The sequence below is a fragment of the Chrysoperla carnea genome, chromosome 5 (assembly GCF_905475395.1).
Source record: "Chrysoperla carnea chromosome 5, inChrCarn1.1, whole genome shotgun sequence".
In the NCBI taxonomy this organism is placed as follows: domain Eukaryota; kingdom Metazoa; phylum Arthropoda; class Insecta; order Neuroptera; family Chrysopidae; genus Chrysoperla; species Chrysoperla carnea.
The window spans coordinates 31,793,187-31,812,272 of NC_058341.1; the positions used below are offsets into that span (position 1 = coordinate 31,793,187).

Genomic DNA, 19,086 nt, shown 5'->3' on the forward strand with positions numbered 1-19,086 from the left:
AAACATATTAAAAACCAATTTGCCCAAAGAAAATTAGACAGACATTCAAAGAAGAAAATTTTGACGTAAGTTTTAGTATATAAAAAAAAAATTTAAAAGAATTGAAATTTTCTCATAGCATTCTTAGTTAAAAAAGACGTTAAACTTAAGTAAAATAGGACGGACTTTGATTTTAGAAATGCCCATTTGAGCTTTTAGCGACAACTGATTCAAAGACCAATAGAAGAGAGCATTGCAGACTGTTCATTTTAGCTTTTAGCGACAACTGATTGAAGCACCAATAGGGGAGATAATTTCAAACTGTATTTCTACATCTAAGGTGGCAAAAGTAAAGCATCTATTTAATAATCTTATCACCAGTAAACAGAACTCTTTGCAAGAACATCGAAAAGATCAGCATATCTGTTATGATTACAAGATGTGCTTTATAAGACTTCGATAATCTCTAGTCTAAATCGCTTAAATTGTCAAAAAAATCCAATATTCGTATATATTGTATTCACTTTCTAAAGAATGCCACCCAGGGTTAAGGTTACTCAAGGTTCAATCGATTCCCTATTTTTAACCCCAGCGCCCGGGGTTGTTTGAAAGGTAATTCAATGGAGACCATTCTTAGCTATGTTTCAAGAAAATCGGTTCTGTTTGGACTTTGGAGAGAGCTACAAGAAAAAAACCGCATTTGTCGGAATTTTTAAAATTTCACTTGTTGCAAAATTATTTTATTGGAAAGTGAAATGGTGTATTAAGTCAGTTTAAATACAAAGGGTTGATAATGCAATTTGCAAACTATCGAGATCTTGTTTTAGCCAGCAATTTAAGCTTCTATATTCTAGTGTCTATTTTAATTATTTAATGTTCGAAAATTTAGTGTAAAGTAGCGATTTTTGCCTGGCTTGCCTTAGTTTAAATCTAAGAATGACGTCACCCCTGCTAATTAAAAAGATCAATGGCAATAGTTCCTTGGTTAACCTTGCCTGTAACTCACTGTGTAAGTCCTGAAATAATTGTTTGTTTTTCAGAAATATTAAAAAATGCAGTCTCTAACGGAAAAATTAATTCGCCCAGAGAAAATTATTCCAAAATTCATAGACAAAAATAAAAAGGCGGACGTTAATTCTGGTAAACGATTTATTAATGAAATATTAATAGAATGTAATAATCGAGAACGTTTAATTGATGAAGATGCAATAAATAATGATTTAAATAAATCGGCTACAATTGGGCCACCTTTTGTTTGTATAATATGTAAACAATGGTTTCTTTCCAAAGAAAAATTATTGATACATTATATAGGAAATCATGAAAAAATTCCATGCCATATGTGTTTACTGGTATTCGATACGAGAGAACTTTGTACAATACACGAAAATAAAGCACATTATCCATTATACTGTGAACTATGTCACAATGAATTTATTGATTTACAAATACTTGAGATGCATTACAAATCCGCACACAATACAATGTCATGCCGATTTTGTAATCTTTTAATTCAACCACAAGCTTGTTACACGACCCACATTAATCGTAAACATAATGTGTACGATGAATACAATCAGAATGAGAATTTATTAATTATCGATCAATGGTTTGATGAAAAATGGAATTTTCGATGTCGTATGTGTAATAAAATTCGACCAAAGAAAGATGTTTATGGTCATTTTCGTATGCATCATAAAATAACTGCAAATTCTTTTATAAATGTTATTCAATACGAGGAAATCGAATTGGAATTAAATGGTAGCATAGATGAGGTGGTTCCAATGAAAAAAATAACGTTAAAAACAGGTAATAATCATCAGTTTTATATATGCCAATGTAATATTGTAATTTCCGTTTTATTTCTCATCATATTTCATAAAGGCTTTCTTCACGGTTTTTTGCTAGCCATGAATGACATCAGCAATAGTTGAAAAATATCTATATTTTCACCACCGTTTTGGTTTTTATTTAATATAAAAAATAATGTATTTAAAAAAATACTCTGCAAAAGACCCCACAAAAAAATTTTTCTCATTCTTGTTTTGCATGTTTTGAAATTACTTTTTAGTAAGTTAAATTTATAAATTAATTATCCGTCTGATATAAATTAATTCACTTTTGGGTTTTTTATCAGATATCTATCTTTTAACCGATATCTATCTGTGCAGATAGATAGACTGGCAGCTGGTAACGTTTTACTCTCGAATTTGCGTGTTAGAATATTTAGACTTTTATTAATTGGATAATTTTCTTTTTAGCTGAAGTAAAATCAGAACCAACTGAGGAATGTTCAATATGTGCCAACTCAAAAGTCCCACTAATATTTCATCAAGTTTACTGCATGAAAAAATTCGCTTGTCATTATTGTTTTGAAACGTTCGACAACTCTACGCATTTACATACGCATAAAGAGCTGGAACATAGATCTTTTCGTTGTGATCTTGGATGCGAAAATATTGTTAGTATTAATGAACGTGAACTTGACGTACATTATAAAAAATTCCACGATGTTATAGCGTGTAAATTTTGTGAAGTATGCGTTCACGCGGATCAAAACAAATATATTGTACATTTAATTAACGAACATTCAGTTAAGGATCTTGCAGAAATATTCGACACTGATCTATTATTTCAGGAGACATTGTTGAACAATAATAGAATTATCGTTTGTTCTTTGTGCGAACAAAACATCACAGACCTGATGCAAAACGTTGATGGTTTGTATTCGCATTTCAACGAACAACATTCGATTATATTAAAAACAATTGTGAGTTATAATCAATCGAATCCATTTTCAACAAACAAAATTGAACCAAAATCGAATTCAGAAGAGCATGTTCCTAGTCATGATGAAGACGAAAATAATAAAGACATAGAAATAGGGTAATTTTCTCTTTTTTTAAAATGATATAGTTGATCTAAGAGTAATCTACACAACAGATAGCTAGAGGAACGGCTAGCGAACGGATCAAGCAATGAAATGCGACTCAGACCACATTCCAAATGACATTATATTACTTGCATTAAAACTGAGGCAAAAAATCAATTAATTACACGAATTCGATGATGAAAAGAATTAAAACGTAATAAAATCTTAAACAAAAGATCATAAATTAGTTCGAATTTCAGGTTCTATGTCACATTTTGCTAAACAACTCTAGCTATAGCTAAAAAATCTTATTACTATTAAATAATAATACTTTTTTGTAAAACAAAACCATAAATCCTGATTTTTCACGTCGTAAACTATCATATTTGTAATAATATTTCAAAATTTATTTTTTATAGTGGTATTTTTGAAGATATTGACCCAAAATATATAGAATGTTCAATTTATGATGGAAATAGCGATGATGAAAATTACGATCAACTTTTAAAAATTAAAGAAGAGCCATTAGATGATTTTGATGACGACTTAATTCCATTAAATGATTCATCCGATTTAATTTGTGAATTATGCGAATTTAAATTTAATTCCAAAAATGATTTATTGGAACATATTCATGCTCAACATGGTTTCAATGCAAATTTATCATGCAACGATTGCTTGAAAAGCTTTGTAAATGAAAGTGAACTAGAATTACATATAGATAATACTCACAGGTTAAAAGAAGGCGACCTTAATTGCCCGTTTTGTACACTTGTGAGTTTTAAGAAACATATTCAACGACATTTACAAATGGAACATAGTCAGGAAATCGAGACAAATCTAGCGACTGCTGATGTTGGATATAAATGCCGTTTTTGTGATGAATTGTTTTGGAAGCAAATGGATCGAAATTTTCATGAAATTAAAAAACATTTCAAATTTAATGAACATTTATTTGTTAGATGTTTTGTTTGTTATGAAGTTTTTAGCCGAGAGGTATAATATTTAAAAAAATTATTTTTGGATTTCGAGATAAACATGCACACTGCAATAATATACTGCAAAATTGACAGCATAATTTAGTTGGTAACAGCCCCTCTTTAAGTCTTTAATATTTAATTTTAGGCCTTTCAAATATCAAGAAGTTGTAACTGTTTCTATTAAATCGGGACAATTCACTTTTCGATACAGATTCAAAAAAGGTACAGAAAATATAACCTCCCATTCATAGTTTAATTCGAATTTTGATTTAATTTTGAAGGTAAATTTGAAGAAAAAAAACAATATCAAACAGTATCAAATATATTATGTTACATACCAAATGAAAGGGCTCGTCAAAAGAAATACGAAAATACTTCTTCATCATTTTCGAGTGCATAATTTGTAAAATATTGTGTCTAAAATTTGAAAATAGTTTTTCTTTACAGTACTCTTTACGTAAACATGTGGAAGAATCTCATGAACAGAAATTCGATCTATCTAAAATAGTATATAAATGTTTACAATGTTATGTTCTGTTGCCTCATTTACAAACAATGAAAGAACATTTTTCATCTCAACATTCAGAACTGGTTATTTATAAGTGCGCGTATGATAATTGCACTTTTTGGAATTCTACTAAATCAGCGATCGAAATGCATATTAAGGTGATTAAAAAAATAATATTGATTTGTTATAGCTATACAGGACTCGATTTCAGCCATAACGGCGTTCCGGTACCTGACCAGACAACTTAAACAATTGGGTAGATGGATAATATTGATTTTGCCACTTAACCCATAAAAACATAAAAGTAGATTTGATGCCATAATCAAATTTGAAAGTTAAATTAAAATTGACTAAAAAATGAAGAAGTTATAAATTAGCATTCAAAGATTGTTGCCTCTTTCTTGCATAAAACAGAGTTTTATATGTAATCTCTATGACAATACTGAACAATGACGTCACTTTTAAAGTATCTTCCTCTTTGTTTAATTAGGACTTTTATACGTTCATATTTTGCGTACTTCTAAAGATTTTAAAAAACCTCGCTTCGCTTAAACTTCGCTTTTCTGCCCGTACAGTGAAAATTCCTCACCTAAAGTGATTAAAAAACTTCAAAAACTTTCATCATCCCAATTCCGAAAACGTGCTTACTACAACATTTTTGTATACCTACTTGTTTTGTTTATTCAAAAATTTACTTTTTATAAGACAAAAATTAGGGATCCCCTTACTTGTCTTGTTAGTCTAATCAAAAGTTTGGTATATGGGGCAACCTTATTTGTTGACAAGCAGGGAGTTTTATGAAGAATGATTAACTCGATCATATTGTATTTGTTTACTAAATTTCTCAAAATATTTTAAGGAAAAACATAAAAAATCTAAAGAGAAAAATTTAGTAGTATTTACACCAAAACCGTGTGAAATGTGTGGCAAACATTTATGTAGTCAAAGGTCAGCAAAAATTCATTATCGAATGAAACATACGGGTGAACGGATTGGTTTTGGATGTCGTTTGTGTTCAGAAAGATTCGATACTATTGAAAAAAGGTACACATTTTATTTAAATAAATTATTTTAAGTAGTTTTTTTTTTTAACAATTGAGGTATTCACCTGCCTTAAGCGTTTTCAAACTGTTTTAAAATTCATTGCACTAAGTCTATGATTTCCCGCTCTTGTTTTCTTATGTTGTACATATATAGGTTGTTTTGAACGACTTATACAATATTTGATTTCTGTATTTTAATTTCTAGGAAGTTGCATTATACCATGGTCCATTCTGGAATTCGAGCATTTATTTGTTCTGTATGTGGGAAAGGTTTTAATAGTAAATCAGGTTTATATGGTCACAAGCAACTGCATAATAACAATAGTTTTGAATGTGAATATTGTCATAAAATATTTGTTGTAAGTATATTAATATAAAGGCGTTTCCCAGTGTCGGAAGGTCATTGATAACCGGAGCTCCGACACTGGTTTTAATATACATTTACACTTATTGACTTATATATATATATGTATATAACTAGTTCGACCCGTGGCCCGTAGCTAAAAACAAGGCAGAGAAATAAAATATATATTTATTTTCTTAAGCGGTACATTTTTAGCCCGTGAGTATATTTTTTTGTATGAAGCCATTCACGAGCTTGGGTTATTATTTAAAAAAACTTGCGTTAAAGAAATATTCAGCTAAATGCGCAAAATTGATATAAAATTAGTCAAAAATGTAAATTAGTTTTAGGATCTGAGTTAATATAATAAATGCTATTTTTCAGCGAAAGGATACTTACAGCGAACATATTTTAATACATTCAGGACCTCGACATCAATGTCAACATTGTTCAAGATCGTTTACTCAACGTTCAAATTTAATTCGACACACTCGTATTCATACGGGTGAAAAACCATATCAATGTCCAATGTGTCCAAAGAAATTTAGTGATAAGGGTGCATGCAATTCTCATGTTCGTGTACATACTCGTGAAGAAGTATGCTCATGTCCATTTTGTGGAAAAACCTATAGTAAAAAACAAAAATTGAAATATCATCTAAAAACACATACTGGAGGTAAATATATAATTTAAAAGTATTTCAGAACAGGGGATCTTCTTTCTACTTTGAGAAATCACAACTAGACCATGACACAACTAGACAAATTTCACGACTTAATAAATCGTAACCCAAATGTAGGTAAAAAACATTAAAATCATGAAATATAATAAAAATACTTCATTATGATATTCAAAAATGACAAAATGGATATAAATTCAGTTCGAGGCGGTTCTATTTTTATTTTGACTAATACATTATTTTTATACTCTTACTTATTTTTATATATTCCGAACAAGTCTATTTTCACGTGAATTTAAAGGTAAAGATGAGGCTGGATCTGTTTTTTTCCTTATTTGATCACATTATAAGGACTATATATAAAGTTTGGATACTCCTCCTACTGCGATGTTTATAAAATTAATTTGAAGATTACTTTCAGAACAATTGGGAAAGAAGCAAAATGGAGAAGGAAAAACGTTAATTTGTAGTGAATGTAACGAAGGTTTTAGTGATGAACGATATTTACATCGACATATTATAACAAGTCATGTTGAAATGGCTTGTAATTATAAATGTCAAGTTTGTAATCAAAAATTTATTACACAAAATCATTTAAATTCACATACGTTATCGCATTTTGGTGTCAAACATATAAAAGTGAGTATGTATACAGAAAGTGCAAACTAAACGAACAAAATCCTTAATTTAGTCTGGGATAATTGGAAAAAGCGGAAGCAAAATCAAGCCTGGACTAAATTCAGTTAGGTTAATGGGTCCATCGTTAATTCCAAAAAACTATTGAATTTTCACGTTTTCGCAAAAAATTATTGCAAGAATTGCAGTCTAAGTAGTCTTTTAACCTTCCCCCCAAATGAGGATTGCTAACTGCAACAAAAGAATCGATATTTAAAAAATACGGTTTTTTGAAAAGGAGTGTTCATTCGTCGTTGTTAATGTGTTTAACCATCATCAGCCTCGCCCCGTGCGCACGGTCTTGTCTGCTACTTTATCCTTTTTTAAATTTCAGACCTAAAATTTTAGAATAATAAACGTTGTCTTTCGATAATTTATTTCTTATTTTGTGAAAAATTTTAGTGTTTATTATGCGAAGCTGCTTATGCATCGAATGAAAGTATTATCGATCATTTACGTGAAGATCATAAAATATCAAATGAAGAAGTTGGAAAGTATTTCAAACAATTGTCTTCCGAAGATGTTGAAAAACTACTAACAACGTGCTTGGAAAAGGACTCAAATTCGGTGAATATCGTGTTTAGCGATATTAAACCAGGTAATATACCATCACCACAAAAACAAAAAGGTAATAAAGATATCAAAGCTAAAAAAACGAATAATAAGCGAAGAAAAAAGGAAATTGTTAAAGATATTAATGATATTGAATTTGGAAACACATTAACTGCAACAAAAAGTCGACAAGTTAAGAAACCAATTCGATATGTGGTGGAGACAAATGATGTTAAATTACCTGATCCTAAAAAGCCAGAAACTATTGTTAATGTAGATAAATTCTTGGAAGTTAATATTAAGGAAGAAATAGTTGATGATTACGATAGTGAAAGTATTTAATAGAATTTAAAAAAATTATTATTCATATTACAATATTGTTAATTTACGAAATTAAAATTAAAATATTCTATTTAATTTTCTGTTTTTAATTTTTTACCTAAGATGAACATCATGAACCAATGAAAAAATCTTTAGCCTTGTGCTGCTTTAAACCCATTCCAAAATAGCTCTTTTTATTATCTTTATATAACGAACTTATTAAGAAAAAATCCATATATTAAAGGTTTGACAGATCCCTTTGAAGAGAGGAAAATTTTCGATACCTTACTGTGTAAAACCCAATAATTTCGATTTTAACGGCATTGTGCATAACAGGAATCTCTTTATTTCGTAGTGAAATAATTTGGTAAAGTGTGAGCCAGACTCGTACACGAAGGGTTTCGTACCATCGTACAAGATATAACACGACGGACTTTTTATTTGTATACTTTGTAAAAAAAAAAACAAAGTACGGAATCCAAAACTCGTACTTGACCGGTTTTATATAACACTATGTACTTTTTATTAAATACTTTTGCCCGGTTTTTTATTTTGTGATTCCAGGAGTTTTACATTCAAATAAATCATCGCTGACAGACAGACACCGGAGCCCTAGTAAAGTATCTCGTAGAACACTCTTCGAGTACGGTACCCTAAAAAGCATGGTATATACAGTTTTGCGACAAACATGTGTATATAAATAGACCAATCTGTTGCTGGAGCTTAAAAAATAGGTCAATGTTTTTAAATGTAGGTCAAGGGTATTTTAATGTACGTACGTACGATACAGCATTTTACCTACATTGTAAATCTTTAATAATAAATAAATAAATAATAGTTATTGGCCTAATAAAATTAACACAATTTTCTAAAATTCTTGGAATAATATTTAATATGATGCTCGATGCTATGAAATTGGTTTTTTAAACAGATATTTTTTATTAGTATCCAGGGTTTTTTTTAAATAATTTAATCTGGTTGACGTCCTTCACAAGGGGTCTGTATATTAATCAATTTCTGGTAATCAAGTTATTATAACTTATTACTACTCAAGTATATCAGCGGCCTAAAAAGCGATGAATGAATACTTGGAATTAAGAGGCTGCGGATTCGAATCCCGCCGAATGGTAGGCAAAGAATTATAATTAATTTTCTGGAATTATTTTTTCAAAGCTAAAAATTTGTTTAGATGAAGCTATTACGATTTGTCTAGATCCACTACTTAAGTTTCGAGCTCAGGAAATTTTTACTCATGTTGAATAAAATGAGATAAAATTTACGAGTGAACTGCGTGGATAACATCAAAAAATGATTTGGCATTTTTCGGGGCCTCAGTCTTATTTGGCCATTTGTGCACTTTACGCAAATGTTTTTGGGTTCTTCCATTTTCGTACTTTCGATTGTAAAACTCAGGAAACTACCACGCTATAAAATCAAGTTCTTATTTGAACATTTGTTATTTGATCACATAGGCTTATCATTTCCTGTTGCTAGCTTCTGCCATAGTATTCATTCAGGCAGCTTGGTGAATCTGAGAAAATCGAAACTGTTTCCAAAAATGCAGGCAATTTTTTTTGATATTTTAGCCGCACAGAAGCCTCGAAAATTTTCCCTCATTCTTGAATGTACTTTCCAAAAGACGAACCGAGAAAATGAATCACTTTGACCTGCCATAGTTTAGGAAATGTAAAGAAGGTTTAATAAAATTGAAATTTTCCAGCGAAGTTTCCGTGTAACGGCTAATGGTGATAGATAATTTAATGTCACTATTAGTTTATTATGAGAATTCTTAAAATGTTTCAAAATATTTTATAATATATTTACAACAAACACGACCAAATGTTTCAAAAAGTTTTCAAGAACTTACCCGGGCAAGGCCGGGAATTAAAGATAATAGAAAACAAAACACAATTTTTTCCATATACCCTTACCAAACCGAAGTTGATTTAATAATATAAATTGTTTGTTTATATGTGTGTAACATCCTGTTGAAGGTTAAATTCAACGTCACAGGAAACCAGGATACCATAACATATGTATAAACCGGGATATATGTATGTGGTATTCTAGGTACATAATATTATTTTGTTTATTATATTTCAAAAATAATCAGTAGCAGTTGTACATTGGTAGGTGACGGTAGCACGGAGTACCTACTCTGCTATTCTCGATAAGATATAAAATAACAATAAAATGTTTTTTTTTTCTGTCTTTCATTTTTCAGGTAGTTTCCCTAAGGGTGAATGATGGCAGGTATATTCATTATATGTTATATAATTGTTTTTATTTTCTTTGGTATTTTTTTTAACTTTTTGTTTTTACCTCCATTTCTTCTACATATATATAAGCGAAATACCACTGATACTCACTAATTCATCACGAGATCTCTAAAACTATGCACTCGATTGTCTTGAAATTAAGCAAAGTCACTCCTTTTGCGATGTAAGATTTTTGAAAATTTAACTCCTAAGGTGGTAAAACAGGGTATGCAAGTTTGTATATGGAAACCTCATGAAAGTAATTGTATAGACTATAGACAAATACAGTTCAACGTTGCCAAATTTTTAATATTATTACGGTTTTTTTAACTTCATGTCGTTTATAATATTTACAAAAGAGAATTGTAATTATTTTTCTCACAAGCAGTATGTTACGAATGACTCTTTATAAATCGAAAATCTGAAACTTTTTCTTATATTTTATCGTTGTGCGAAATATTTGAAGCAATGCTTATAAAGGTATACCTGTATAAAGATATATCGACAGAAAAAGTCGAGGAAAACCAATTGAAGATAGAAACATGGAAATTTTTTTCCAGATTTCTAAATAAAGCGTAATATAAAATATCATAGAATTGAATATTTGATACACAAATACTAAAAGTTACCGTTCTATAAAATATCTACTAAATTTTTTGTCCTCTGTTATATTTCATATTTTTATACCATGTATATATGCAATATATCAAGGTATACAAAGTTTAGTCCCAAGTTTGTAACGCTTAAAATATTGATCCTATAAACAAAATTTTGATATAGGTGTTCATAAAATCATTTAATTAATCCATTTCCGGTTGTCTGCCTATAAACACGATAACTCAAAACCGAAAAGCGATAGACAGTATCAAACTGGAATATTTATAGCGTCCTTAGGACGTAAAAACTGAGTTGGAGTTCGTAAATGAGCAGCATAAGTCAATTGAGTCTTGGGCTCGTACAACCCATCTTGTAAACCGTTAGATATAGAACAATAGTTTAAATATTCCTCTAAATAAACAACTTTTGTTTGCAACATTTTTTCGTAAACATCACTGTTTACCCGCGAGGGCGCAAATTATATAGTACGTGTTATATGGGAATATCAGTTATATTCGTGTGACATGTATGTATGTGTGGCTATCTTCTTTACTTACATGACATAAAAGAAAAACGATTGCCTAATCAACACTGTCTATACATGGTATTTCAATAATTAACTCAGTCAATGGTTTGTTTTCACTTGGTAGTATTTAAATTGGCATCGAATTTTTTCTATTCATAAAAATAAATATTTATTAATATAGAACTAAAAATCAACTCCATTTTTTTAAAATACATAATCTGCACGCGGTCCAATGAAGTGGGTGGGAAAATGTTGTATTCTATTTATGGTATATTAAAGAAAACTGACTGACTGACATATCAACACACAGTTCAAACTCTTTGGGCTAGAACCGAGAAAATTGGTATGTGGGGATTTCCTGCCGATGGATTACAGCTAATATACACATATATTTAGCATCGAACAATATATCCTTTCCTTATACTTTTGGTAAACGGAATTACGGTTTGAGAAACGGAATTACTAGGATCGATCATGGTCTAATACAAAGATATTCTTAAAAAACTATTTTATTATCAACAGGAGATAAATGACTCTCTACCATCAAAACCACGAGGTATAACCTAATGGGGTTCAGTGGCGTAAAATGGCATAAAAAGGCGCTGAAAACTTGCCAATTTTTTCAAAATAAATAATTGATAACTTTGTATGTTTTTTTTTTATTAACAATATCTTGATCAAAGGCCCCCAAATTTCTACCCTAAACCAAGTATTTGATTGGTTTTATGAAGTTCACCACATATGCACAATTTCTCCAAACCCATACATACAATTGATAAATAAAAATTTCTTTAATGGAAGGATTGTTAAACTTGTTGCAGACAACGGGAGATTGGCGCCGTTCTGTGTTTTATCGACGCATGACGTCATATAAATGTATTTTCTTGTATGGACTGAGTAATAGTCTAGTTAGTTTAATATCGTATATAGCTGTGAATTAAAAGTGAATGTATATACATTTTCGACTAGAAACAATGGCTGCGTTTTGCCGAATATAGCGCTTGCAAGCATTCAGGTGGCCTTAGCGCCTCACATACCTACAATTTATTTCTCTTTAAGATGCGTGAGGTGTAGTATACATGGAGATAGGAAAGTAAAGTAGCCGAGAGCTCAGTTCATCCGAATACAGAAAATTTAATAAGGATTTTCAATAAGGAAATTTAATAAATATTAAATGATAAGACAAATAGTTAATTACCTACTTAGTTAATCGGAGGAAAAAATGAATAAATTGGTAATTAAATTTACTAATATTCGTTGTGTATTAATAGAGTTAACGCCGTTTTTATAATTTTCTACCATGTATATGTTTTTAATTTAAAATAAGAGAGACAACTTCAGATGAAGAATTCTCTTTTCACGAATAGAAAAAATCTTTACCAGTATGCAAGTTATGAGCGTTTAAAATTCCTAAATAAACAAAGAGGAAGTTACCCACTAGTGACGTCATACGTGGGTATCGCCATAGAGATTAGATATAAAATTTTGTTTTGCTGAAAGAAGATGAACAACCTTTGAATGCATTGCTTAAAACTTCTTCGTTTTTTAATCAATTTTGATTAAAAACGAAGAATTTTCTCCCTTAATTTTAGTATCTACCCAACCCCCTTAAGAGTGGAATTTTGTCTTTAAATTTAAACAGGGCGATCCATGAGACGCTAATGCCACTGAAAATTAATAATGTTGTATCCCTTCTACCTCCCTATTATGGTTGGAATTTTCGAACTTGCTTTTATAGCACTTTTTTATGGAACGTTGGAATGTTATTAAAATTAAGTTAAATTGTGCATTGATTGTATTGTATTATACGATACACCTTATACACAGGTGTCCCAAAATTCATGGACCGTGGAAGAGCAATGAATTGATATATTATTATATACAGGGTGTTCAAACGAAAATTGTTTATTTCAAAGGCATACATCTTATACGAGTTTTGAATTCGATCTAAGTTTTCTGGTTCAATTAAAACAAAATTAAAATAGTATTATTTTTGATATACACATTATACGTCCATAAGAACTCTTCTGATGCATATAACAGAATGTTCAATTTACATCTAGGCATATAAATATCACGAGTATGAGAGAATACATGCGTTAAGCAATGCATCTAAGTAAGAGATATTATATACATGTGTTGAAGCTTCGATATGCGTTGAGATAGTTGTAAGACGCTTAGAGAGTGGGAGTTTCTTAGTTGAATAGATGAACTACAACAGATAAGCCACGATACAAGTCACTTTTGCAATTTCATATAACACCTATAATTCCTCTTACTTAGATGTATTGGTTAACACATGTACTCTGTCATACTCGTGATATTTATATACCTAGATGTAAATCGAACATTCTGTATACCTAACGTGTGTTTATACAATCTGTATGGTTTTGATGGGTTATAATCTTTATGTGAGGTTTGATCATGGAGCAACAGGCTATATGTATGCTAGACGGGTGTTCTTTTATGTTATATAAAGTGAAATATCATGCCAACAAATAAATACTATATACAATATATGTATATAATATATATACATACACTTTGTATTGTGAGAAATGGATTTTCTATTAATATTCCTTCAGGAATCAATGCACAATGGTAATCAAAATACAATTAATTGTTCTTTAAGAATTTTTATGTTATTTTTATATATAAGCTAGCTGTTACCCGTCCACGTTGTTGGTCAATTATTTTGAGCCTTCTTTATACTTCTTCGGTCGTTCATACACTCCTCTTTATTTCTTAAAGCCCCCAAGGAGGTTTTCGGCCTGGCTTTATAGCATTTGATTCGATCGCATGAAATTATTTTTTCTTACCAGTCTTCTTGCTGGCAATAGTAACTTCGTTAATATAGAAAATTGAGAAACTTACAAGCGAATTAAAAGCTATTATTGAAAATTTTTCGACAAAAAAGTATATTTTACTCGCCATCATTAATGAACTTTAAATTTTAAACATGATACTAATTATACCATGTGTATATGTAATATATTAGTAAGGTATACTAAGTTTAGTCCCAAGTTTGGAACGCTTAATAATATTGATGCTACGAACAATTTCTTTGGTATAGATGTTCATAAAATCACTTAATTAGGCCATTTTCGGTTGCCTGTCCGTCCGTCCGACAGTACGATAGCTCAAAAATGAAAAATGATATCAACCTGAAATTTTTATAGCGTGCTCAGGACGTAAATAGTGCTATTGTTTTCGTAAATGAGCAACATAGGTCAATTGGAATTTGAATCCGTTAAATACAAGAAATAATTCTTTTAAAAAAATAAACAACTTTTGTTTGAACCAATCTTTCGTAAAAATCACTGTTTATTCGTGAGAGTGCAAATTAAGCGAAAATTATATAGTATGTATTATATGGGAATATCAGCTATGTGTGTCTATATATATATATATATATATATGTGGCTCTCTAAGAGTGGCTATCTTTTTTTACTTACATGACGTAAAAAAACAAACGATTTCGTAATCTATATTGTGTGTATACATATCACATTTCAACAATTAATTCAGTCAATTGTTTGTTTTAATTTTTTTTTAAAAATTTGTTAAACAATGTCACCGATTAATTTTTTGTTTTAATACCTAGTTGTCATTTTTATTATAACACGTCCTACGTATTCTTCAAATACGAAATTTTTCATAGAATTTTTAATTACTTTATATATAAGAATAAAAGCGCATTTGTTCATGTCAAATAAAAAGTTAAATTAAAACTTGAGTGACAGCATTTATAGTACACAATTTATTTAAAACCATACATCCCCACCTTGTAATGAAATCTAGTTCTTATAAGATAAGCTAAATATAGAAAAATATTTCAAACCAAAATTGGTCGTATTAAAGGAAGAATTTTATTATATTTAGGCACCTTATATTCATACCTTGACCTTCTAGGTCTCTTAAGCATTCACGAGCGCCAGGGCAATTTTAGAGTTGGTCTAAGTATAAATCAATTCTGAAAATTTTAGAAAATTTTACCCGATTATTTAAATAAATAGATGACTTGAAAAATTTATATTTTTCAAAATATAAATAGAAACAGAAGAAATTGAAGCAGAAATTTTAGTTCCAATTTTGGGGAAGTTAAAAAACACTAATCAACAATTAGGAGAGCACTTCAAAAACTCTATTTCATGATCAAACAGAGTTCTGTGTTTCGACCCTTATTAATTTTAAGAAAATATTCTGTCCCATTCTAAACAATTCGATTGAGAATTTCTTTAACGTATGATTTTTAGGAAAAAATTAATGTAAAAGTGATTCTACTCGAAGGGGGGGGGGGTATTGGCTTGATCACAAAAGCCTTAATTTATAAAATTTCAACGTAGCCATCTCGTACACATTTTTCCGTACGTCTCTCGGATCATATTTATGGATAGAAAAACGACGCTATACACCTGTAAGTATTTTATTAATGAAATTATATATAGTCGATAGGAAACATTTGTCCCCAGAGATGTAACATGAAACCAACTCCTAACTCAAATCAAATTGAATGTGTAAAAATAAAATCGTGATATTTTAGTATTAAATACACAATATATACCCACAGAAAGAAATATTGGGTTGATGCTTTTTACCTTAAAATTGATTGTAGGTATTTGGAGCACTTTTTAGCAAGCTTTTATTAGCTTGGTATATATCTATGTGACGGAATTTTTGAACGCGATTTTACCTACTTCCAAACTGAATTGATTAATTAAATTAAAAACGCCAAATTGAATTGAAACTTCGTATACTTCTTAAGAACAATACAATATTTTAATTAGTTTGTCAGATTATTCTGATTAGGATCTTCAGGATTAACGATTTTATAATATAAATAATTCATATAATTCTGGTGGAAGCGCAGTTAACATTCTTTAATATTATTAAATATTAGTTTATTTTTGTTCACTCCTGATCCAATTTAATGTTTCGTTTTAGAAATGACTGTGCTTAAACACCCAACAGAGAATTTTTGACCGATCCTTAGCCTGAAAAAAGAGTCGAGCCTCTGATCTAAACGCAACCAATATCAATTTCGTAAAAATATATTTCTGACCTTCTACGATAATTTTCATTTATTTTATTTTAAACCAGAAACAACAGTACACTTTTTGAAAGGCTTTTAACGTGCTGAATACGAATCTGACTGCAAAATTGTTTCAGCACGTCACGTTTTCGAGAAATTCGCCCCTTAATACGGCCTAAATTCGAAGTATTATTTGAGTAGAATTAATCAATTATTTCAATTACACCAAATATTTATACTAGTCGTAATACCGGAATATCGATATCGGAAAGATTCAAAAAAGTATGTGTTTCCATATGAGAAACGAATTAAACGAACTTTTCCCTTTTTTTAGGTAAAAATATTTCGAAAACCTTAGGTATTAAAAAACTCTGAAGTAGAATTCGAATTCAGCTCCCCGAAAACTATACGAAATAATCTATCGCATCAATACTACAAAAAAAAATCAAATTTTGTCGACCAGTGATTAAATAATTTTTTTTAGAGAAAGGTATTTTCGACCTTTTTTAGAATCCATTTCAAATTAAAGTTAAAGTGACTATCCCCCATAAGCAAATTATTAAGAAGAATTTCAGTTTTGTATTCATATAAGAGGCGGTCGAATTTGAGCTCTTTATATTTTGAAGTAAATATGAATGAAAATTATCGGAGTAGGATGACCATTTTTCGGATTAGAGACTGCTCTATTGGCAATTTCTGGCACACAACAATGCTCCTCTATAATTTATTACCATTTTTGATCTAATTGCCTGTTATGGTCGGGAAGAATTTTGTCTGGAAACATATGTTTGTTTATTCATAATTCTTCTCTTTTATTCCTCGAAAATTTCCTTCTTGATTTTAAAACGTTAAAGAAATGCTTAGTTTACTTAAGATCAATATACCTACGTTTCTTTATACGTTACGTGGGTATTTTAGATAAAGAAAACTGTCTACACGGTTTATGCTACACCTCACTTTATATTATACTCACTCAAACTGAATGAAAATGTTTCGGAGATGGTCGTTTATTTTGTTACAAGTATCATCATTCCTTTGAAATGAAATGTACCTATATACCATCAAACTGAAAATGTAACAAATGTAACTTATCAAATATTTATTGGAATACTATGCGTATGTTTTTAAAATGAATTCTGTTAAGGTTATTCGATTACAAAGCTATTGTTACTGTTTCCTTTATCATGTCCAAATATTGTATTTGAAATTTTTAATGATAATTTACAAAATCAAGAAGAATTGAAAAAACAAATTGCCTTTTCTACATCATTTTCACCATTTTTAATATAAATATGTCTTTAAGTCTAAATAGTATAGTTGACTAGTTCAAATTGGTGAAATATGGAGAAAATGGTCGTAAAAATACGTGTAATAGCTTCTTGGATTCGGAGTGATGACGAGAGAAAAGTATAGGAAAGCTTTTTTATTACATAAAAAATTGCAAACGTTATGAACAATTAAAGATGAAAAAAAATGTATTTCGTGTTTTGCAAGATTTCATAAAATATTAATTTTAAAAAATAAAAAAAAAAATTCCGAAGAAGAGGAAATTTCCAATAAAAATCTCCCAGAAATCTATCTCTATTATGTATAATTTTAATTTAACCCTGAAAATAGGTCTTTTTGCATTATTTTGGATATAATTCGTGGTTGGGGGTGAACGGAGACCAATTTGATCTAACTTACTTAGCTAGTCTACTGATACTACTGATACTATATAAAACTGAAAGACCATACAATAAAATTAAATTCCAAATTTTTGTTAGAAAATGATCATTTCTTCTGTCACATTAACAAGTTATAAGGAGTTAAATATTGCTATCTTAAGGTTGCCACCTTAAAGTTCCGCGAAATCGGGAGATAAACCAGAAAATCTGGAATAGTGAAATTAGTCTAATTATACAACTGAATTTATAATACTGTTCGATATTTTTGATATTGTGAGTAGGTAATCAGTTTTTTCATAATTAAATATTTAAATAAATATGCTTCCTGATGAATAATGACCTGAATATTAAACAAATCACCGAAAAATATATTTTTTACTGAGCTCCTGAGAATTTATGTTGATTTCAGGAGTCGGGAGAGATTACACGATTTTGGAGGTCTCCCGATCAAATCTATATCAAAACGCTTTTGATATAAAATGCAAAAACCTGCAAACATATTAATAAATTATAGTTGAAGTTTAGTTGTACCATACTCTAAGGAAATTGGAAAGGGAGGTTTTCCACGTCTAATTCGAAAAGCGTTAATTTTAAGATTTATTTATCTTAATTTCTAATATTATTCAAGTATTTTGCCCTTGGTAAATCATAATAATTTAGAGTATATAATGTTAAATTACAAAATTTTTATGGTCAATTCTCTAGAGAAATTCGCACAAACAGTAATTTTAAATTATATATAGTTAAAAGTACTAACAAAACAGTGAAACCTACTGAATTTTGTCGGTAAAATGAAATGTCTTTGTATTATATAAGCATTCTAGCTTCTAGGTCATTGATATCAGTCTGACTGTCGAGTGATATTACTCTTTTAGAAGAGAGAAGATACCTATTGTTGTTAATTAAAACGTGACTATCTCCATGTACATTATGATGCTATGAATGCTTTTTCACTGTGTATAGAGTATATTTGTGAACCTTTTTCATACATGGTACGTTTATCTTTTCCATCTGTGCTTTTTTTCTCCATTCATTATATTTTTCAATAAACGGT

General features: G+C 29.7%; 1 protein-coding gene across 1 annotated transcript; it reads left to right on the forward strand.

Annotated features, from left to right (window-relative positions):
* Positions 1–3,821: 3,821 nt before the first annotated feature.
* Positions 3,822–7,978, forward strand: LOC123299829 (zinc finger protein 41-like). The gene is made up of 7 exons (XM_044882211.1): positions 3,822–3,847; positions 4,279–4,497; positions 5,199–5,383; positions 5,588–5,741; positions 6,110–6,401; positions 6,826–7,043; positions 7,482–7,978. Exons 2-7 carry the CDS (start codon positions 4,387–4,389, stop codon positions 7,971–7,973), a joined length of 1,452 nt encoding a protein of 483 aa, XP_044738146.1. The 5' UTR covers positions 3,822–3,847; positions 4,279–4,386; the 3' UTR covers positions 7,974–7,978.
* Positions 7,979–19,086: the final 11,108 nt, after the last annotated feature.